This window comes from Carcharodon carcharias, chromosome 10 (genome assembly GCF_017639515.1).
Source record: "Carcharodon carcharias isolate sCarCar2 chromosome 10, sCarCar2.pri, whole genome shotgun sequence".
Taxonomy (NCBI): Eukaryota; Metazoa; Chordata; class Chondrichthyes; order Lamniformes; family Lamnidae; genus Carcharodon; species Carcharodon carcharias.
The window spans coordinates 17,359,299-17,382,754 of NC_054476.1; the positions used below are offsets into that span (position 1 = coordinate 17,359,299).

A 23,456-nucleotide genomic window follows, 5' to 3' on the forward strand; every position below is an offset into this window, starting at 1 on the left:
AAGATTCTGAGATACAAATGGGATTAAAGGGGGGAATTAAGAATTACAAACGGAATAAGTAAAATAAAAAAATTACATTTGCAAGAAATCTCCAACACTAATTTTCCTCTGAGAGAACGTGATTCCACACTTGCAAAATTTCTATTTTCAGGGCCAGAGAGGTTGTTCAAAATTAATTATCACTTAATACACCAAAAAGAGCTCATTTCTGAATGCATCCGCCCTAATGTTTTCAGTCATTTTTGGGTGGAACTAGTCGGAAAGTGCTCCAAGTTCACACCATAAGTAGTCATTTCAGTATTGAGTCTACCTGCAGCTATGCACCCTGTGGAGGAGTGGAGCATCTCAGGCAGCAACTTCTAGCTTTGTGCATTTAACTGCACATGTGTGGGCACCAAACGTTTTTGTCCAATTTAACCTGTTATAATGGTGTGTGCTGCTAACTTCACCATTATTCTTATTGCAAAATATGGCCTGTTACCATGTTCTATGCAATCCCAAAGCTGGCCTTATTATAATCAATAATCTGCTCATACCGTTATGCAATCTGCTCATACTGTTATGCCTTTGTTGTGTTGAGTAGGCTGCAGAGAAAACCTATCTCTTGCTTCAAAGGGACAGCAGCCTTGTGGATATGGCAATGGACAAAGAGGTTGGAGGTTGTGTGTTCCTGCCATAGAAAGTTATGAAATGTTTAAAAGATTTTTGCGAATTTAGGAAGTGCAGGAGAGCTCATCTGAGCCTGACAAAAGTCTTCTGCTCCATTGGGTCTGATAGAATCTGTGGAGAGAAAAAACAAAGTTAACGTTTCGAGTCCATATGACCCTTCTTCAGAGCTTTGCAGAAAGGTCATATGGACTCGAAACGTTAACTCTGTTTTTCCTTCTCCACAGATGCTGTCAGATCTGCTGAGTTTTTCCAGCATTTTCTGTTTTTGTTTCAGATTTCCAGCATCTGCAGTATTTTGCTTTTATCTTCTACTCCATTGGCAGGTCATTCTCAACAACCCCGGGTCCTTTTGTTCACCTGTGCACGTGTGGTGTAGGTTACCATCTTTCTGCTAGAGGAGGCCAATGAGCTGAAGAGTGAAGTCCATTTGCTGCCCACAGCTCAGGAAGTAAATGTTAGTGAGGCCTGAACCCCAAGATTGTTCAGACATGCTGACTGCCACATTGGGTGGATGCAGTGCACTCATCACTGATATTGCCTGTTTGGTTCCTAAATGGAGCAGGAGATTATCAGTCAAACCATCGGCATTGTTGGCTTTATTCTGAAGATGGTCACTAATGATTGACCTAACAGTCAGTTCCATACTATTGCTGTGTTTTTTTTTTGCTTTTCTTTTGCTCCTTCTGAGCAGTCAGAGCCTGCAGAAGACTTGATTTAGAGATCCCATCACATATCTGGTGAAGTTACATCACAGTGTAGGAGCAGCTCGGAGGAAGTTTCCAGCCAGCAAAATACTGATAAATAGAATTTAAGGTGAAGGGGCGTTTAGTCTCCAATAAGAGAGTTCTGGATTAAATTGGGCTCCCCAAAGTCCTACATAAGAGATATTGAATGAGCAAGCCTGTCCGGCACCTTATTTTGATATCCTGTTTGAAATGGGTGCCCTATGCAATATATTGATTTCTTCTGCTAAGCCGAAATGCTATTGGGAAACTTACATCAAAGACTAATCCAATACTTCCAGTTTTATAATTCCAGTGACATAATCTTACTGTAGCTTGGGACAATTTCAATACTTCAGTGCTGAAGTAGAGATTGTTATTCTCTTATTCTCAATCTTTAACTTTCTTATTGCAGTTCTTCTTTTGCTTTACCGTCTCATTTCTTTTATTTGTCTGCTCACGGGATGTGGGCATCGCTGCCAGGCCAGCATTTATTGCCTATCTTTAATTGCCCCTGAGACTTTGGTGGTGAGCTGCCTTCTTGAACCGCTGCAGTCCATATGGTGTAGGTGCACCCACTGTGCTGTTAGCAAGAGAGTTCCAGGATTTTGACCCAGTGACAGTGAAGGAACGGCAATATAGTTCCAAGTCAGGATGGTGTGTGGCTTGGAGGGGAACTTGCAGAGTGGATGTCACTGGAGTCTTACTCAGCCATCGTTGAGTGTAAGAATTAGATGCAAGTGTGCTGCCATCCTTTGAACATGCTTGGACTCCAGTGGTTGAACACCAAACTCATCATCCATAGTAGCAAGTAATCTTTTCACTCTTACTGCATGGTCTTAAACTTATATAAGGAATGTAATATTTTCCAACACCAGTGGCAACAGTCTGTGATTAAGCCAGTCTGTCCACAACCTTGATATTATATCTGACCCCAAGATGAACATCCGACAACATATTCCTGCCATCAGTAAATTCACCTTTTTTCCACCTCCATAACATCTCCCAGCTTCACTCCTGACTCAGCTCATCTGCAGCTGAAACCCTCATTCATGCTTTCATTGCCTTTAGACTAGACTGTTCCAAAGCACTTTTGGTTGGTCTTCCGAATTCTACTCTCCTAAATCTGATGTCATCCAAAACTCTGCTACTCATGTCTTAACTCGCACCAAGTCCCATTTCCCTGTCAGCCCTGTGCTCGCTGTGTCAGCCCTGTGTATTGGCTCCCGATCAAGCAATATCTTGATTTTAAAATTCTCATCCTTATTTTCAAATCCCTCCCTATCTCTGCAACCTTCTCCAGTTCGACATCCCTCCAAGATATCTGCCCTCCTCTAATTTTGACTTCCCCAACTTTAATCACTCCACCATTGCTGGCTGTACTTCCAGTTGCCTAGGCACTAAGTTTGGAATGCACTCCCTACACCTTTGCCTCTCTGCCTCGCTTTCCTCCTTTAAGACACTCCTTACAGCCTACCCCTTTGACCAAGATTTTGGTCATCTGACCTAATATCTCCTTATCTGGTTCAGCATCATATTTATTAAATAAAGTTCCTGTGAAGAGCTTCTTGATGATTTATTATGTTAAAGGGGCTATATAAACTTAAGTTGTTGTTGTACAAGTTTTGCAACAGTACCAAGAATTTTAAAGTACTATTCAAGTACGTATTCCAATGACTGTACCTGCCTCTATATTGTAGGCACAGCTTGAATGGTATGTCCTTAAAAATGTATAAGCACCATCACAAAATCTAAAAAACAGGAAGGAGACGCACCTCCACAGTTCATTATCTTTCTGACATTTGTTGTTGAAAGTATCCTCTTACTCCTGAGGTAGTCCGCAATCTGCCCACCAATGGGTACCACAATCGTCATGACAAGGTGGGGCAAAGCTGATAGAATCCCCACCTGGAATAATAAAATAGTTAAAGGCAACAAGGAATATAATTTGTATTGCCATATCCTGAGCCGCTAAGACATAAATTAAGGCAGTTCAAGAAACACTATCTGAAATCAAGTTATCAGACGTGAATATACTAAAAGATTTTGCTTAAACTATAGGCAGCTTTCAATAGGGTCTCACATCTGGGCAAAAATAATGCAGTGCAAAAGAACAACAGAAAGAGGCAAAAATGTTAATTTAATGGAGTAAAAAATGAACAGTCTCTAACTTCACCAACTGCTGGAGAAAAAAGGGAGGAAAGGGCAAAGGTGAAAGGTACATGAACTCTGAAGAGTATAGCACTTGCTGTATGTCTATTACAGGAATCTGCCGGAGATTTAATGGGCAGAAATTTACACCTCATGGGCGGGCCCGACCTGATCGCGCTTAACATAGTGCGAGAAGACGTCGGGCAAGCATCCCGTGTCATCCCGCAAGCGCGCAATCTTCAGGTCAGAGGGCATGCGCGTGTGTTGGACCTGCACTTGCCATCAATTAAAAGACCACTTAAGGCCATTAAAAAGCCAATTGATCCATATTTCACGTTGCCCGTGAGATTTCACGCTTGACACACGAGCAAAACAGGCAGGGCGGGCAGCCTCCATTTAGCAAAACGTCATCCAAGGGCGGGATAAAAATGTTCAGCAGCATTGCCAGTGTGAGCTGTGGAGAGTTTGGGAGATACCTTGCTGCTGGTTGCTTAGTTGAACTTGACAGCTTCACCTTAGTTCTGAGCTTCATTCTTAGCATTTCTAGGCTTCATTTCAGGACTCCTTGGTGTCTCCAGGGCCCCAGGAGGATTTTGACCATGTGGACCCTTCCAAGCATAAGACAGTCTTCTGAAAGCCTGGTAATGGGGATTGTGCTTTCCACTGGAGGCACTTCTGAGGAGGAAGAGAGGAACAAAAGGGAGAGGAGGCCAGATGTCCCAGTACAGCTTCCAGGGGAGCAACTTGTGGGAGGAGTGGCGCAGGCACAAGGGGCACAGGGCCAGCAGGTAGTCCAAGGTGGAAGGGACAGCAGAAGACACCACTATCCTACTGTCACGGTTTAAAAGTAGCAATGCAGCTACCTCAATATGTCCAAGGTGCAATGCCGAAGAAGGCTCTGCCTCTCCAGGAAGACTGTGACCTCCATTTGTCAGATGATAGTTCCTGAGATCACCTCCAACTGTGTGGGTGGAAACCCCGTGCCAGTGACTCTGAATTTCACTGTGACCTTCAACTTCTATGCCTCCGGCTCTTTCCAGGGGTCAGTGGGATCTGTGTGGATTGTCCCAATCAGGTGTCCATAGTTGTGTCAAGCTGGTAACAGAAGCTCTGTTCAGGCTGGTACATTTATTCGTTACCTTACAGATGAGGCCAGACAGGCTGAGCAAGCAAGAGGGTTTGCAGTGATTGCTGGCTTCCCCTGCATCCAGGGTGCAGTTGACTACAAACTTGTGGCCATCAAGACACCAGTGGGTGAGCCAGATGCCTTCATCAACAGGAAGGGAATCCATCCAATGAATGTACAGATAGTGTGTGACCACAGGATGCAGATTCTGCAAGTCTGTGCAAGGTACCCAGTAAACTCCCATGGTGCTTACATCCTGAGACACTCCCAAGTGCTGAGACTTTTCAGTGCTCCAGCCTGACTGGCTGGATGACTGCTGGAAGACAAGGGCTCTGGGTTGAAGAGGTGGCTTATGACTTCTCTCTGCCACCCAAGAACAGAGGCAGAGCAGTGTTATAATCAGAGTCATGCCTCCACAAGGGCAGTGATAGAGAGGACCATAGGTCTGCTGAAGATGTGCTTCCCAGGCCTGGACCGTTCAGGGGGAGCACTACAATACCCCCCAGATTGGATGTCGCTGATAGTGGTTACATGCTGCGCTCTCCACAATCTGGCACTGGCAAGGGGAGACCCACTGGAGGAAGAGGGTCTTGAGGCAGCTGCACAAGCCACAGAGGATGAGTTCAGTAATGAGTCAGAAAAGGAGCACGGTGAGGAGAATGCTGGGGGCATGGAGGCAGACGTCTGTATCCTTCAGTGAGGCCGGGACATCTGGGACATCTTTGTCCAACGCTCCTTCAGCTAGGCTGCCTCCATCACACCACCTCGTGTCAGGGCCACCGCCTCCATCAAGGGTGTCTGAAATGACCCTTTCATTTGAACTCAAAGTCTACTCAGTGCCTGTGCAATAAAGCTTAGAGCCCCTCACATTCAGCATTACATACTGGCGTAGCCTGCACCAGTAAAAAAAGAATGAAGCATACTCAGGCCATTGCAACAAAAACAAAATTTCTGTACTTGTCACAATCAAATAAAATTAACATGACCATCTCCAGTGTTCATTTTCACATCAGTGAACGTAAACTAAACATTACAGAACAGAAGATCACCCGTGACCTGTCCCTCTTGTGCTCATGGTGCCTTGAACTTATGTTTGCGAGTACTACGTCTTGGTGCCTCCCCTCTGCCCCCTCGCTGGCAGTGCCATTGGAGGCAGCCTGCTGATGCTACTGACTTGTTGGCCTTGACGACCTTGGCAGTTGTCCTCTGACCAGTGGAGCCTGTGTTGGCCCCACCTGAGACAGGATAACCAGTGCCATAGCTGGCATCTCCCCAGTCATTGCAGCATCATCAGATGCCACGATCATTGGCAGAGGGGCGGAGGGATCGCTGCTGTCATCCAGGGTGCCCTGAGAGGAGCCCGCGGAGACGACAAGCTGCTTGTGCGGCAACGTGAGGTCGCTCTGGACCTCCCTGCTTGCCATTGATGGACAGGCACCTAGTTGGGGATTTTGGGTGTCTCATCCATCTCCCACACTGGCACTGACCACCTGAGGTCATGCCTATGTGAGGGCTTACAGGTCCAAGCGCAACCCCAGGTACCCCTGGTTCTGTCCCTGGAACTGCCTCTCCATGACAGTCACCACGCTCTCAATAGAGGAGGCAGTGCGCTCGGCAATGAGGGTCAACGCAATGCATATGCTCCATATGGACTCCTCCACAACAGAGAACATGGCATGCATACCCTCATGGATCTCCGCCAGATCCTACCCCCATATCCCGCTGGACATATAGCATCTGGCATATAATGGACAACTCCAGAGGCTCATCATCTGCCTTCAACTCAGCATCATCCTGGTCTCCAGCAGTCCTCCGACTGTCAACATCCTGGGCACTCTTTGCCTCTGCCTGAGCTCAAGTAAGTGTGAAGTGCCCTCACTTTATGCACCGACATTCTAGCCAAAGATCTAATGCCTACGAGATGCTGGTATCTGTGCTGGTGCCTAGTTCAGAGAGTGGGTATGACACAGGTGCAGCTGAAGCCTGGCAGTCCTCTGGCATCAGGGGTGGCTCTTCAGGGTCCTGCGAATGAGTGCCTGTTGTCGAATCTAGGTGTGAACAAAGACATGTCATTAGTTCAAGTCATCACACTGTCACTGTGCATGCCAGGCACCTGGTGACACAATGAAGATTTTCATCATGGTCCCCTTGTCTTTCAATGATCAACGAGGACTCCAGTTTTTAGGCTCCCATCAATGAAGAGACTACACAAGAATATTTGTACCATCCGAAACTCTCACCTCTGTGCACTGCACTCTTACCTTCGTCTGACACCCCAACCTCTCCATGACCAGCTGAACGAGGAGCGTGCTGGCTCTCCAGTTCCCCAGCTCCAAGGCTTCCTGCTCGAATCTGGTCAGGATTTTGCAGTTTGCAGTCCTCCACCTATCCGTGACCTCTCAATGTTGTTATGGCTTGACTTCTCCTGAAAGGAAACAGGAGCATTAATTAGTCCACTCTCTACCTGCAACACCATTGCAGCCTGGCCAATATCACCTAAGAATCACCTTGCAGGGCACATCCGAGTCGTGGCCCTTGAGCCGTCAGGCACCCAGGCCAAGCAGCCAGGACTCACCCCCTTGGCCAGCTCCAGCGTCATTGACAATTGGCACTCAGACTCTAACACCCCTGAGCTCCGGGGGGGGGGGGGGGGGGGGGGGGTGTGTGCCGATGGTCAGCCCTTAACACTTCCCACACTGATCCACGCCAACACAGTACTCACCCTTCCTGAGCACAGCATGTTGTTGAACCTTTTGCAGTACTGCACCCATGTTCACCACGCAATGTCATGGCTGCTGACCTGTGCTGCCACCTCCTCCCAAGCTTTTTTGGTTTGGTATAATGGCCTCCTTCTTCCATCTCTGGGGATGAGGATGTCCCTCCTGGCAGCCACCTCCTTCAACAGCACCATGAGGCTCTCATCCGAAAACTTGGTGAGGGCGAGGCTGAGTAGCCACCTGACCTGTCCTCCTGCCTTGTGCCTCCCTCCATTGCTGAGGCCATAGCTCAACTCTGCAGATTGCTCAAGAAATGTCCTTCCCTGGCAGCTTTCATGGAGCTGCCTGTGCCGTTTTTAAACAGCGCGCCGGATCACCATTGGACCCAGCCAGGTCCCCGACAAGCCCCCACCCGGCCCTTCCTGACCATTGGGAAGCCATACTTCATGCTGGGCGGGCCTTAATTGGCCAGCCAACGTGAAATCGTGGTCATGGGGCCGATCACGGGCGGGAGCCTGTTTCCTGACTGGTGCCAGACCCGCCGATCGCATGTGCCTGCCAAGGGTAAAATTCAGGCCAATGTGTTGTACATTCAGACTAAGTTATGAATATTTAGTCACAGGGACTCGAAGCATCAACTCTGTTTCTCTCTTCACAGATGCTGCCAGACTTGCTGAGCTTTTCCAGCATTTTCTGTTTTTATTTCAGATTTCCATCATCCACAGTATTTTGCTTTTATGAATATCTGTGTTTGCTTCAGGTGTGCCAGAACTGAAAAGCAAAAGCCATGCAAATCTAAATGTGAATTAAAAAGTGCCCAGCTCAGCTATATTGCTCTAATTAAATTTATGAGTATATATGACAGAACTTTTCACTTGTGAATTGCTTTCCTACAAGGCTTTCATGTCTATTAAAACATTCAACATAATGAGCTAGTAACTAAAGTTTCCAGTTTCCAAAAATCATATTCAGACCTCATCTCTTATATTCATTAATGTGTTATTAACTTATTACATCCTTGTCAGGTTGAGTGCTCAGTCCGGAGGGCTAGCACTTTATGTAGAAACTGAAAGCAGTTGTGAATTTGCAACAAGGTGGCATCAGGTCAAAAATGAATGGGAATCTTTAGGAAAAAGTTTTGGGATCAATCAAAAAGGTATCTCAGTGACTAAACAGTAACTATATCCACATCTTTGCCAGGACTTCCTCTTTTGCTGGAATTCTTATGGAATTTTGGCAGCATGGAAGTTCTACCTGCTTCAGGGGCCAATCTTTGGCCCTGATTTACTGGGTTCACAGTAATTAACATACTTTAGATAAAGACAGAGCATGCATTTATATATTGTCTTTAATGACCTCAGCACAGCCCAAATGAAGAACATATGAAATGGAGTCACCGCTGTAATGTAGGGATGCATGGCAGACAAATTGCAAATAGCAAGATCCCAAAACATCAATATGGTAATAACATTTAAGGATGAATCCAGAGGGAGAAATGTTGGCCAGCACATTAGGGAACCACCTCCTACCTTTCTTCATTTAGTGCCATGGGATTTTTACATCCACTTGAATGGACAAGCAGGCCCTCGATTTAATGTCTTATCTGAAAGATGGCACTTCTGACAGTGCAGCACTCCCTAATGAAGTTTCAACTTGGATTATGTGCTCAAGCCTCTGGAGTAGGACTTGAAAGCACATCTTTCTGACTCAGAGTGCTACCACTGAACCAAGACACACACCCGCATGAGGTAGCTCATGCTAGGATTCCGGTTTCTGTCAGGGTACCTTTGTGGGAGCAAAGTGAGGAGGAAAATGGCTGTCTCAAATACCTATCATAGAATAGCTTGGCTGGCAGCCTCCAGGACTGGCCCCAGTTTTCAAAATCACCATCCTGTCTTAGTCAATGTGATTAAATACATGGGCTGGGAAACAGTCCTTTAAATTTTAAACCATGCCTTCCATCACAGATGTAGCAAACCTGGATGCCAGGAGTGCACACAGGACATTCATAGTATCTAGTGTTACCAAAGCATTATTGAGAGGAAATCCGATATATGGAGTATTGCGTTTGAGTGTCTACTGCATTGGCTATCAGCTGAGAAAAGGGGTCTCTTAATGGCATTTACTTAGACTTAGAGTTGGCCGTTGGACCGGACAGAACTCCATGCTGTCAAAATTCCATCAGAATTGCAGCATCGTTCTAACAACATTCTGCAGTTTAACATGGTTGTATAAAACAGAACTGGGCCAATTGTCTACCCTGTTGTGAACGCAGTCACTCGGAATGAAAGTTACCTTGCTGATCTCAAAACCAAACACTTCTTCAAAATAGGCAGGTTGGCTAATCAGCAGCAAGTAGAAAGTCCAGCTTCTACAGAAGTTTGCCACGATTATTGCATAGACTGGCATAGAGGTAAAGAACTTTCTCCATGGTGTCTTGTATTTCTGAAAAAAAGGCACAAGATTAATTAAATTGGGGTGCAATTCAGTCAATTTTATTATTTTGAGTCAGTTTATAAATCAAAATCAATTTACCATAAAAAAATCAGAAAATCATATCACAACTATAGTCCTAGAGGAAGAAAATTCAGCTCTCCCTCCAAAACCAGCAATTACACGTGAAAAATAATATGCAGATTAAGACGTTAGTACATTTAACCAATTTATTTTTGTAAAACAAAATGACAAATATTTGTTGGTTAATGGAAGTGTCAAACAATGAACATCCAATTTATCCAAAGATGTTTTTTTTAAAAGCTTGGAACATAGCTATTTAATTACCAGCTGGTCTGCTGTACAATAACGTTTTTAACAGGTGAAGTATCAACAGTAAATAACAATGCACCATTGCTATTTCAACTGTCTTTCTATTATTTCCAAGTTATTTTGGGAAGAACTTATGTGGCTCTATGATGAGCAAATCATCTATTCAATGACAAATCAAAAAAGGTTTGCCTATATTGATAACGAGCACTCAAAAAGAAAAACATTATATTTTGTTGAATTTTTAAAATTTTATTCTGGAGCTGTAAGTTTTCATCATTGTGCTAAGTAATGACTTTTTAATCGACGAATTGAACATTTACAAAAGAATCTGACAATTTACTTCGGTTGACCTTTGCTGGTTGAAGGTATAATTACAAGTTCATTTTTGTTCTTGCGCTGCTTGATTTACCATTAACAAAAGAAGGCCCCAGGACTTTCAGACCATCATTCGTCAGGTAGGCTTACAGTGTTCTGTCAATATTATGTTGCTTACTATTCTTATGCAGCATTAACACTGCTTGATGATAAATTACTAACATTGAAAACTATAATACATGTTTCAATATAAAATATCTTGTGGGTAGAATCAATGCCATGTCACGATATTGCACAGAACATCGTATTGCTGAAAAAAAGATACATTTTTTATCGAAGTTTTTCATCTGGCACTCGTCAGGACAATTTGCAAGAAAATGCCAATGTCGGGGAAACAATAAATTTATTTTGTATGAGAAGAGATTGGTAGGCAAATGGACTCTGATTATTAGAGGCGTGACTATGGAGAATGCCCCAGTTAATGGTAACTGACAGTTAACTGCCAAGCATTGTTTGAAATTTAAGCCAGGCAGCTTGATTCTGATTGGTCAAGACATTGTTCTGCTGTGTGTACCAGCGAATGGCTCTCACTTGTTTGCTTCAGTTGAAACAGGCACAATGTGTTCTTTCTGTCTGCAAAGAGCAAGGCCCTGTGTATTAATATATGTAGCTTCCAGTAAATGCAAATGCATCACATTGTGAGCCCAACTGACAATCTTAAATTAGTTGTCAGGGTAATTCTTAGCATACTGAGGATTATTTAGCAATTGTTGTCCAATCACAGAATCACATCTAATGATGGACACTATGTTTTGAGCTTTGCAAGCGCAGGTTGGTTGAGTGCTTGCCCATTATGAACATTGGAAAGGACATGCTGTTTGATACCATCACCAGCCTTTGGGATGTACAGCCTACATACCTCACATCACACCGACACTGAAATTCATATATCAAATTATTCATTTGTGTGATAGGAAGAACGTCTTTCTGGCTTGATGACAACATCCTATTAGTGGTGAATACCACTCATGTTGCTACTGCATAGTAGCAGCGTGAAACAGCTGGCTGCACCTGTTGCTCAAATCTTTGAGATGCCTTGCCTTTCCAGGGTAATGCGAAGCAGACTGGGTACTATTCAGGGCCAAAAGTTACAGCCTTGGGCCAGTTCATGAGTTTGTGCGATTTACAGCGTGGAATGATCTGATCAGGTTAGCCATTATTCCACAGGATGCCTTTGATATGCCCTATTTCAGCAACAAGCTTTCATGGTGAGCAAATGGCTCAGGCCCCATTTACGAGATTGCCTGGCGCATTTTCCATGGCAATGCCTCTACCAATCAGGGTCCATTTGCCAACCAATCAGCACTCCTTTCTCATACAGTATAAATTTGTTGTTTCCCCTGACATTGGTATTTTCTTGCGAATTGTCCTGATGAGTGCCAAATGAAAAGCTCCAACAAGAAATGTCTCTTTTTTTCAGCAGTACTCAAGTTCTGTACTACCAGACGACTATTTGAACATTGTATTGCATAAGACAACCAAAGGTGAGGAAGTTATTGTTTTGACAATACTTGCTGTGTTACCAAACACCTTTCATTCTGCTAAAACAATGTTTAAAGACTCGGGAATGCCAGTTTTCTAAATCTTGGCAATCAGAAATGTAGCTCCAGCACATCTTGTGTTTATAGTGTTGTAGTTCCATTATTAGAGCAACTCAAGTGTGCAACATCCACATGTTTGGTAGCTTACACAGAACATGACACCACCTTGAGCAGATCAACTCTCACGATTTAAAAAAAAAGTTACATCCATCAGCCACTATAAAATTTTAAACATATACATCAATGTTATAAAAAAAATGTACAAGCAATTTGTCCTAGTTTTAAGTTTCTAATGTTATAAAAAAACTGATGGAAAAGTTATTTTCTTCTCATCAAAATTTCAACAGCCAGTAAGAAGACTGTTGTCCAAATGTTGAATATGCTTCAAACTATATGCAGAATTCAGTGTTTAATTGCTAAAGGAAAGTTCTGTTTATATGTCTTTGCATGGAAGTGTAAAGCTCAGTGCCTGTTTTAAGGCACAAATGCAAGAGTTAAAGTACAGTCAGCTTAGTACACATGATACAAGTAAATGCGGTACAGTTTCTACCTGGAGCACAATCAGCAATGCAGGACAACGTTGCACTAGTTTTAAAAAATATTTTTAACTGTGCAAACTAACTTGCATATCACCAAATGCAAAAAAAATTCCAAGAGCCAGTACAGCACATTGGAAGTAATTTTTTTTTAAAGATTTTGTTTTAAAAATATTCCTTGATTTATTTAAGCATGGTAATTCAGTAGAAAATGGGTTTATCATGAAAAATAAGCATTTTAATCAGTGTTGAGTCTACATCTGTAACAATTTAAATAATTGCAATTATCACAATTAACCATTTGTTAGTTATATTAGTGTACTATAGTCAGTTTCTTAGGAAATGTAAGACAAATATTTTCAAATGTTTTTAAAATATTCCTAATAGTGTCCTTGTGCCTAAAAGAACTAATTTAATTTTTAGCACCGCCATGAAGGGCTGCAAAAAGCTGAACTAGTGGAAACTGCCAGTGGTAATTCATTTGATCTGGTTTGTGACCAGTCTGCGGGGTAGAGTCTGCTGTTAGTGCCATGTTTTTAAAACTAGCATAAGAGATTGCAGGAGCTGCACCAAATTACATTTGTGTTAAAATTCCACCATCTTTTGCACTGTTTTTGTTAATTCAGGTGAATTGCACTGAAAAAAAAAACAAGTGCAAATGAGTGGAAGCACCAAACCTATATATGCACAGAGATCAGTGTACAAGGTAAAATCTATTCACATAGAGCTAAAATTGTGTAAGCCCAACAGTTAATGCATGAATGTAAGTATGTATGCAAAAGGCTTGATGCACATATGCAAGAGCAGGGTTCTTACTGCAGTTTAGTATGTAAGTCGACAACTCTATGCCCATGTTTCAGAAAATAAGGACAAAGTTCTGCACATGTTTAAGTGCACAGTTTTAGACTAAAAGGGCTAATAAATGCATAATTAATAAATGTGATTATGCATACACAGAGCTTTGTGCATACGTTTGAGTTAATACAGAGCTGTAGTTGTGTTTAGTTAACTGAAATGTTCTAAAAATTAAGCATAGATAGAAAGTCCATACATCTATTCCTCCAATAAGTTTGGCACTTTCACCAATGCTTTCTTCAATGTAGGTGCGCTCCTCATCTGTGATAGTTGGATGTGCTGCAGGACTTTCATAGGATACCAGAATCCAGAATATATACCATACCATTCCAAGAGATCCTAATTAAAAAAAAAAAGCAAGAAACATGAAATAAATTATGTAGAATCAGAGGTTGGATGCTATTGTGTAGATTGTCACTGTTCTGCAGCAGATCAATTCCTAGTTACTTAATATTATGTTATTCAGTTACTATGTGTGCGAATAGTTAACATCTGCAAAAGAAAATCATGAAAACAAAATATGAAAATTGAACAACTGAAATAATCACAGAAATTTATTTTTATTCGTTTATGGGATGTGGGAGTCGCTGGCTAGGCCAGCATTTATTGCCCATCCCTAATTGTCCTTGAGAACTGAATGGATTGCTAGGCTATTTCAGAGTCAACCAACTTGCTGTTAGCCTGGAATCACATGTATGTAAGGACAGCAGACTGCTTTCCCTAAAGGGGATTAGTGAACCAGATGGGTTTTTATGACAATCAACAATGGTTTTATGGTTATGTCTAGACTCAGATTCTTTTTTTTGATTCAAATTTCACTATCAGCCATGGTGGGATTCAAACCCAGATCCCCAGACTGTTACACTGGGTCCCTGGATTACTAGCCCAGTGACAATACTACTTTGCCACTACTTGATGCTAAACATACAAGCTAGGCAGTCAATATCTGAAAGGGGAAGAGTCAGTTTAACATCTTAAGGACAGATTATCTCAATCATCACACATTTGGCAAGGTATCTCACACAACATGAGAGTGCGTGGAACACTATGGACAGTAGGCAAGTACTCAGAGTATGGAACTGTTGAGTGAAAATCTTTGCCTGAATTCTGAGACAATGGGTGGAATCATCCCAGATTTGCACTCAGTGCAGTAGTGGGCGGGTAAAATGGCGTTTCACACGCTGGCCGCATTTGCAGGTTTTCACTCGTATCGTCCAAATCCCTTCACATTATTAATGCATTCTTGGGAAACACACCATTTCCATGGTGGACAGGCTCTCATTCGCCCACCTGCCATCACCTCGCCTCTTTGTCACATTGGGCGCCACTTCTCAATGCTTCCAGACAGCGACTGCTGCAGGCCCTGAAAGGCAAAAAGACTGCAGCCCCCAGGTTCAGAGACGCACCACTGGAACATCTTTTGGATGCTGAGGAGTCCCACCGGGATGTCCTCTACCTCCGCTCTAGCTGCAGGATGGCCAGCAACATCACTAATCCAGCTTGGGAGGCGGTGGCAGTGGTGGTCAGCACCAACGCCCTTCAAAAGGGGACAGCCGCCCAGTGCTGAAAGAGGATGAATGATCTCCTCTGTTTTGCCAGGGTTAGTCACTCATCTCATCACTATCATCTCACACACTCATAAACCCATCACACATCCACAGGGCCCTCACTCACTGCCGGTTCAAAGGACATCATCATTCACTCCCTCATACTCACCGTTGTCCTCATTCTGCCCATGGGACCACTTACCACCCACACAGGCCAGGTATATGTATCATCAAGTCTGGCAGGCATCCTGCTTACACTTTCTCCATCTCTATTCATGCAGGACAAGCTGGCACACAACAACAGGGAGAGATCACAGACTGGTGGATGAATGCCTGAAAGCAAGGTCCTCACGAACTTTGAAAATCGGGCCACCCAGCTGGCCGGCGAGGATCTGGACCGTTCCTGTGCTGACAGTGAGATCAGCAGTGCTCAACCAAGTGAGGATCCAGCAGTGCAGCATCCATCAGGCAACCATGCTGTGAGTAATGTGCCCTGTTTCACAGACCACTGCCATGCATTAATTATCTCCCCTTGCTTCCGCAGGCACATCTGGGAAACAGCTGAAGAAACCTCTGAAGAGGAATCTGCAGGCACCCTCATTGAAGTCCTATCACAGCGTTCACCCACACCCTCCACCAACAAAGAAGCACACACCTTGGTGGGACCAAGCTTGAGAATAACATCGGGATCACAATCTGGTGAGCACATCGCACTGTCTGATCCACTGCAGGTGGCGGCAGGGACCTACCTGGTGTTCAGCACTCGCAAGACTGCTGGAGGCCAGGAATGTGCTGATTCTGAGTCAGATGATGAGCCTCTGGACTCGGTCATGTCACTGTTGCTGGAGCTGCAAATGCAAGCTTGGGAACATCAGGAAGGGATGTCCGCTGCACTCCTCAGATTGCAAGGCACTTTGGAGGAGTCTGCCTGTCTTCAGGCTGAGGTGATAGCGCCGGCATTGCAATGCACCGAGGTCAGCACTGGCAGAATGGCGGCTGCCATGGAGACCTTGGCCCAGGACATTCACTCCAGCACTGCTGCACGGGCTCAACTCCATCACTAATGCCATAGTTGGCCTCCAACTGTGTGTACATGAGAGGAGTGCCAGGCACATTGACCTGACTCCAGCTACCCCTTCTCCTCAAAGAGTCAGCCACAGGGAGGAGGGTCAGCAGGTGCATACTCTGGGGCCATCGACCCAGGTGACTTTGAGACTGTCTGCCCCATGTGACTCCCCTCTTCCTGTGACCTCAGCAGCTCCAGTTCCACAGGCCGCGGAGGGTGCCACTGCCATGCAGCAGGACCCCGAAAGCAGGCCGGGGCCCTCCAAGTCTCAGCCCTCCAGAGAATGCCCGCCAAGTTTATCAAAGACAGGACATTCCAGTCAGGAGGCTGCCTCCACCTCAGTTGTGGAAATCTGGGGAGCACCAAGATGTAGCAGAAAGGTTAGGAAAGTTAAGAAGAATTAGTTGCACAGCCTGGGCACGGGTGTTAATCACTTGTACATACTGTTCTTTATTGTCAATAATCTCCCAAGAATGCCTCCCTGCCTATGGCTCCTTGTTCTGATGAGCAGTGTTCTTGTCACTCGGATGTGAAACCTTTCTGCACAAGGTAAAGACAGTGTCTCAGTCCAGGCCCTCTTCCCTGTGCTCTGTGCAGCCTTCAGACCAAAGTGATGGTCCGGCCTCTCACTCCCTGGACATATTTCTGATGCCTGCACCTGAACAGTGCTTGTCATTGCTGCCAGAATGTAATGGGCAAGAGCCACAGAGTTTGCTCATTGTCTCTGTGTGCTTTCAGCACCTTTAAGGTGGGGCTGGCCCCTACCTCTTCAGCATCTGTGACCACTGATGCTGTCCCCCCCGAATGTCTCAGGTGCTGAAGGCGGACAAAGGATCAGATGCTTCTAAAGTTTCATGGCCGCAACTCTATGTTATGACCCTGATCACAGAGCACAAGCAAGCTGCCCTCAGCCACATAGGAGTCAGACATTCTCAAAGGCTTTGTAAAGATCTATGGACTGCCCTCACTATATGTCGTCATCATCCTCCTGCAATCAAGTGACTATTAGGGCCTCCACTGCGCCTCCATGACAGGAGCATTCTCATAGAGGGTATTCATGCTGCCATAACACAGACTGGAGTCAAACGTTCATAGATATGATGTGAGGATCTATGGGGTCACTTCACTACATGTCGTCAACATCCTCCACAAATCTTGCAATTATGAGGGCCTCCCAAGTGTGCCTGCCTCGTCTGGCCAGTGCAAGGGTCTCATCCCCATCACCATTGCCTCCAAGGACCTCTTCACCCTCATTCCCATTGGCATCCTCCTCATCGGAGGAGACCTCCAGCTCATGCATCTCCTCCTCAGCCAGCTCCTCTCCCCGTGGCAGTGCCAGCTTGTAAAGGGTGCAGCAGACAACAACGATGCATGACACCCTCTGCGGACTGTATTGCAGGGCTCCACCAGACCGGTCCAGGCACCAGAACCTCATCTTTAGCATGTTGATTGTTTGCTCCACCAAGTTGTGAGCTGCAGTATGAGCTTCATTATACCATCGCTCTGCTGCAGTCTGAGGCCGCCACACGGGTGTCATCAACCATAGGCTCTGTGGGTAGTCTTTGTCCTCGAGAAGCCAACCCTGCAGTTTCTGTGGACCCTGGAAGACTGCAGGCATCTGTGACCGACTGCGAATGTAGGAGCCATGCACACTCCCTGGAAACCGCACGCAAACCTGCAGAATGCGTTTCTGGGGGTCGCACACCAGCCACAGCCGCACATTCAGCGAATGGAGCCCCTTGCCTTTGATATAGTTGACCGCGTGTTGTGATGGAGATGAGCGCCACGTGAGTGCTGTTGATCGCACCCTGAACCTGTGGGAAACCCAAGATCTGGGTGAATCCAATTACTCTTGCATCCTGGCTGTCCTGGTCCCAGGCCAAATGCACAAAGTTGTGTGACCTCGCAAAGATGGCATCCCTGACCCCATGGATGCATTTGTGGGTGGCGGCTTGTGAGATCCCACAGAGGTCACCTGTGGAGCCCTGAAAGGAGCCACTGGCATAGGAGTTGAGCGCCGCAGTCACTTTCACGACTGCTGGCAGTGGATGCCCTCCAGGTCCCTGTGACGCCAAATCCTGCAGTAGCTGACAGATGTGACCAACCAGTTCCCTAGGTATGCGCAACCTTCAGCGACACTCATTCCCGATCATCTGCAGGAATGAAAGGTGGCATCTGTAGACTGTGGGTGTCACTGGACACCGACCAGCATTGGCTCGCTGTGACTTCTTGGCAGCGTGTGCGGGAGCCCCAGCCACCCCTTCTCCCTGGGTGGGGTGGCGGTGATTGGTAAAAAGCCTTGGAGATTTAGTGGCACTTTGATGCCTCTGCATTGCTTGAGTGGGCAGCTAAGCTAGAAGCCCGACTCCAATCATATCAATGTGGCTGCACCTGAACTGTCACAGTTGCAGAGGACTGGTCCCTTTTTGCAGGTTTCCCGAATGCGTGGCCACTTCCCTTCCCACCATGAATGCTTGTGCACTATAATTCAACAACAAGGCAGCCTTAACAGTAGGGCTGCCCTTAGCACACCCCCTCCCCACAAATCAATAGAATGTCAGGGCTGTCCTTAACCGCAAACCCCCCCACCCCTGCCTCAACTACAAGGAAGCCCTTGCACAGCCCCTCCCCTGCCAGGCCCACCACAAGTTGCCTCGAAGGCTGGGATGCCCTTAACCCTGGCCCCCCCAACGACCCTCAAGCTTGAAGTCCAACAGGCAACCCTATCAATCGCTGAACAACGTGCAGCCAGCCAAGTCTTGCCGACATGATCGGACGATCCAGCGGGGGTGGGGGTACGATTCCGGTGGGCTGGCCTAATAATGATATGCTGATGTATTACAATGAGGTTCCTGATGGCTGATGGTGGGAAACGTGGTCCGCTATTGGCAGGCTAAGTGGACAATTGCGAACTGGTTTCACGCCATCATGAAACCAATCATGCCATATGATCTGCTCATGCCACCGAACATGCCCCACACTGGTGGGCACGGAAAATTCCTCCCGGTGTCTTGCTAACCAATTTTCCAATGACAGAATTGCTAAGCACCCCTAAGGAATACTTTCAGTGGTTCATTTAAAACATTTATTTGTTTTTGTAATGTACGTACTAAACAAATACTGGAGCAGTATCCAGATGATGGTGATTTTAACATCAAATCACTGCAATGTGGCATTTATCTCATTACTATTTTTTGCCAAATAAGAACAACTATTTCAAAGGAGTAAATTTCATTTTGCATTAACGACCAAGTCTACTGGATGTTTCAGAATGCTGTGCCAAATGAAAATTGAGATCGAGGGTTTAAGCAGCCAGCTGCTCCTCAATTGGGCCAAATATGCATGTGGTTAATTATAGCTAACTCATCACACACCAGAAAACTTTTGTATCTTTTTTTTTCATTTATTCACGGGATGTGAGCTTCGCTGGCTGGGCCAGCATTTATTGCCCGTCCCTTATTGCCCTTGAGAAGGTGGTGGTGAGCTGCCTTCTTGAACCGCTGCAGTCCATGTGATGTAGGTACACCCACAACTACATATCTCAACTATATATTTTCACTATTTATTGTTACCCTAGTCAATATCTGATATTGAAACTACTAGTACACAACAACAATATGACCCATTCAATGTCTCTGAAATTGAGATAAACTATCCTTACATGAGAATTCAATATTCAAATTATATATAATAATCCCATATTGCTATACCTGTCATTTTGTACCAGTCAGATGTTGCTCTTGATCTTATAAGATGTAATCAAAACCAATTACAAAAATATTACTATGTATATTTATATGCATAAAAGATGCTCTACTCTTGACAATATCTCAGGATAATATTCTGATTATGCATCGGGTTGGAAACATCACTGACCGCCAGCATATATTGTAAATTTACACTCGAGATAATGACATTTACATTTTTCAGTTAAAAATAACCATTATGTTAGAGAGTTACTCATGACTTCAGATTTACACGCTATGTCTCTGAGTTTGAACAATATTTAAAGGACTATAAGAGTCATTTTTAATTTATTAGCAGAAAGTAAAACTGTTCTTGCCAGTTAGGGATCCATTAGAGAAATACCCGAATTTTTCTTCAATTATTTTAATGAAGAAAGGTTAGAGCTGGAGTAGGCCATTCAGCCCTTCGAGCCTGCTCCACCATTCGCTAAAATCATGGCTGATCTGATTGTGGCCTCAACTCCACTTTCCTATCTGCCACCCAGACAGCCATCATGATTCCTCCTGCCCTGCCCATAACCCTTGAACCCCTTGTCAATCAAAATTCTATCCAGCACAGCCTTGAATAAATTCAATGACCCAGATTCCACTGCTTTCTGGGAAAGAGAATTCCACAGACTAACGACCCTCTGAGAGAAAAAAAATCTTTTCATCTTTGTCTTAAAAGGGAGACTTCTTGTTCTTAAACTGTGTTCCCTAGTTCTAGTCTCCCCCACAAGAGGAAACATCCTCCTGGTCCCACCCTTTCAAGTCCTTTCATCATCTTATATGTTTCAATAAGATCACCAATAAGGTAATATAGTGCTTAGCCTCTTCTAAACTCCATTGTTCTCATCCAGTTTGAGGAACTAATTCTATTGTATTTACGATAGTGGTAATTTTACAATCCACAGCAACACCTTGGGTGAAATTTTATGGCCCCTCCTGCTGGTGGGATTTTCTGGTCCTGCCAAAGTCAATGGACTTTTGAACAGCTCGTCGCATTTTCCAGCTCCACCCCCAACGCGATGGGGCTATAAAATTCTGCCCCTTGTTTCATAGAAATTTAGAGTAAAAAGGCCCATTCAGAGTAACATCTCAGAGAAAGCTCTAAATCAGGAAATGGAAGGGAGGGAGGAATTCAGGAAAATTACAATCACCAGAGAAGTGGTATTGAAAAAATTGTTGGAGGTGTGGGCTGATAAGTCCCCGGGCCCTGATGGACTTCATCCTAGGATCTTGGCTTTAATTTTCCAAAATTCCATTGATTCGAGGAAGGTTCCATTAGACTAGAAAATAGCAAATGTAACTCCTTTATTCAAAAAGAGAGGGAGGCAGCAAGCAGGTAACTACTGGCCATTCAACTTAACATCTGTTATAGGGAAAATGTTTGAAGCTATTATTAAAGATGTTTTAGCAGGGAACTTAGAGAAGTTTAAGGCAATCAGGGAGAGTCAACATAGTTTTGTGAAAGGGAAAACATGTTTAACCAATTTGTTGGTGTTCTTTGAAGGAGTCACGTGTGTTGTGGCGAAAGGGGAACCAGTACTATACTTAGATTTCCAGAATGCATTTGATAAGGTGCCACATGAAAGGTTATTGTAGAAAACAAAAGCTAATGGTGTAGGGGTAACATATTGGCATGGATAGAAGATTGGCTAATAGAAGAGAAAGATAGAAGAGGTAAATGCATGGCTCAAAGATTGATGTGGGAGAAATGGGTTCTGATTCATGGGACACTGGCATCAATACGGGGGAAGGAAAGAGTTGTTTTATTGGTATCGGTTTCATTTGTACCTTGCTGGGACCAGTGTACTGGCGAATCATATCACTATATTTGTAGATAGGACTTTAAACTAATTAATAGGGGGGAGGGTTCAATTGAAAGGAAGTTTATAAAATCAAAAAGAAACAAGAGAGCAGAGGTGCAGGGTAGTGGAGAGGTGAATGATAATCAAAGTGTAACATGAAGGGGCAGAAAATATAAGCAGAAGAGTGCAGCAGAAATTAGAACCAGAATGAGTAACAGTGGTAAAAAGTCAAAGCTTAAGGCTCTTTATCTGAATGCATGCAACATTTGTAACAAGATAGATGAGTTGATCTAAATAGAAATAAATGAATATGACTTGATAGCTTTTACAGAGACGTGGTTGCAGGGTGACTAAGACTGGGAACTCAATATTCAAGGGTATTCGACATTCCAGAAAATAGGCAAAAAGAAAAAGGAGGTTGGGTAGCTTTGTTAATAAAGGAAGGTATCAGTGTGTCGGTCAGTAGTGATATAGGTGCAATAGATCATGATATGGAATCAGTTTGTGTGGATATAAGGAATAACAAGGGGAAGAAGTCACAAGTGGGAGTTGTCCATTAGCCCCTGAAGAGTTGCCTCACTGTAGGACAAAGCATAAGTTGGAAAATAATGGAGGCATGTAAGAAGTGCACTATAATTGTCATGGGTGATTTTAATCTGCACATTGACTGGACAAATCAGATTGGCAGGGGTAATATGGATGAAAAATTTGTAGAGTGCATCAGGGATTGTTTCTTAGAGCAATACATTGCAGAACCTACTTGGGAACAGTCTATTTTACATCTAGTAATGTGTAATGAGGTGGGATTAATAAGAGATATTGTGGTTAAGGATCCTCCAGGTGGTAGAGATCACAACATAGTAGAGTTTCAAATTCAGTTTGAGGGCGAGCAACATGGGTCTCAAACAAGTGTCTTCAACTTAAATAGGGGCAATTACAGAGATATGGGAAAATAGACTAAGGGGAAGGTCACTGGATGAGCAGTGGCAACATTTAAATAGATATTTCACAACGGTCAGCAAAAATTTATCCCGATCGAAAAGAAGGACTCGATGAGAAGGATGAACCACCCGTGGTTAACAAAGGCAGTCAAGGAGAATATCCAATCAAAAACTAAGGCATACAAAGCAGTGAAAACTAGTGGTAGGCTAGAGAATTGGGATTTTTTTAGGAACCAGCAGTGGTTCCAGCAGAATAAAAGAGAGAGAAAGTTGATTACTAAAGTAAATTGACAAGAAATATAAAAACAAACAGCAAGAGCTTCTACAGGTATATAAAAAGAAAGAGCGACTAAAGTGAGCATTGGATACTTGGAGAATTGATAACGGGGAACAGGAAAATGGCAGATAAGTTAAACCAATATTTTTCATTGGTCTTCATGGTGGAGGATACTATGAACATTCGAAAGATATCAGATAAACAAGGAGCTAATGAAAGGAAAGATCTTGTAACAGTCTCTATCACGATGGACAAAGTATTTGACAAACTAATGGGACTAAAGGCAGACAAGTTGCCAGGATCTGATGGCCTGCACCCAGGGGTTTAAAGGGAGTGGCTGCAGAGATAGTGGAGGCATTGGTCAAAATATTCCAGGACTCATTGGATACCAGGAGGGTCCCAGCGGATTGGAAAACCATTAATGTGACACCTCTGTTCAAAAAGGGAGGGAGACAAAAAGCAGGAAACTATAAGCCAGTCAGCCTAACATCTGTCGTTGGGAAAATGCTAGAGACCATTATTGAGGAAGAAATAGCAGGACACCTAGAAAGAGTTAACATGGTTTTGTGAAAGGGAAATCATGTTTGACAAATTTGTTAGAATTCTTTGAGGATATAACAAGCAGAGTTAA

At 44.2% G+C, this 23,456-nt stretch overlaps 1 protein-coding gene across 1 annotated transcript in view; it reads right to left on the bottom strand.

The window, feature by feature from the left end:
* Positions 1-23,456, bottom strand: part of slc17a6a (solute carrier family 17 member 6a) — a 61,603-nt gene that overhangs the window by 10,961 nt on the left and 27,186 nt on the right. Inside the window, exons 7-9 of the mRNA XM_041197817.1 lie at positions 13,655-13,797; positions 9,681-9,830; positions 3,167-3,299 (exon numbers count right to left, since the gene is read on the bottom strand). Of these exons, the coding sequence (XP_041053751.1) occupies positions 3,167-3,299; positions 9,681-9,830; positions 13,655-13,797 (426 nt within the window). The remainder of the gene's footprint in view (positions 1-3,166; positions 3,300-9,680; positions 9,831-13,654; positions 13,798-23,456) is intronic.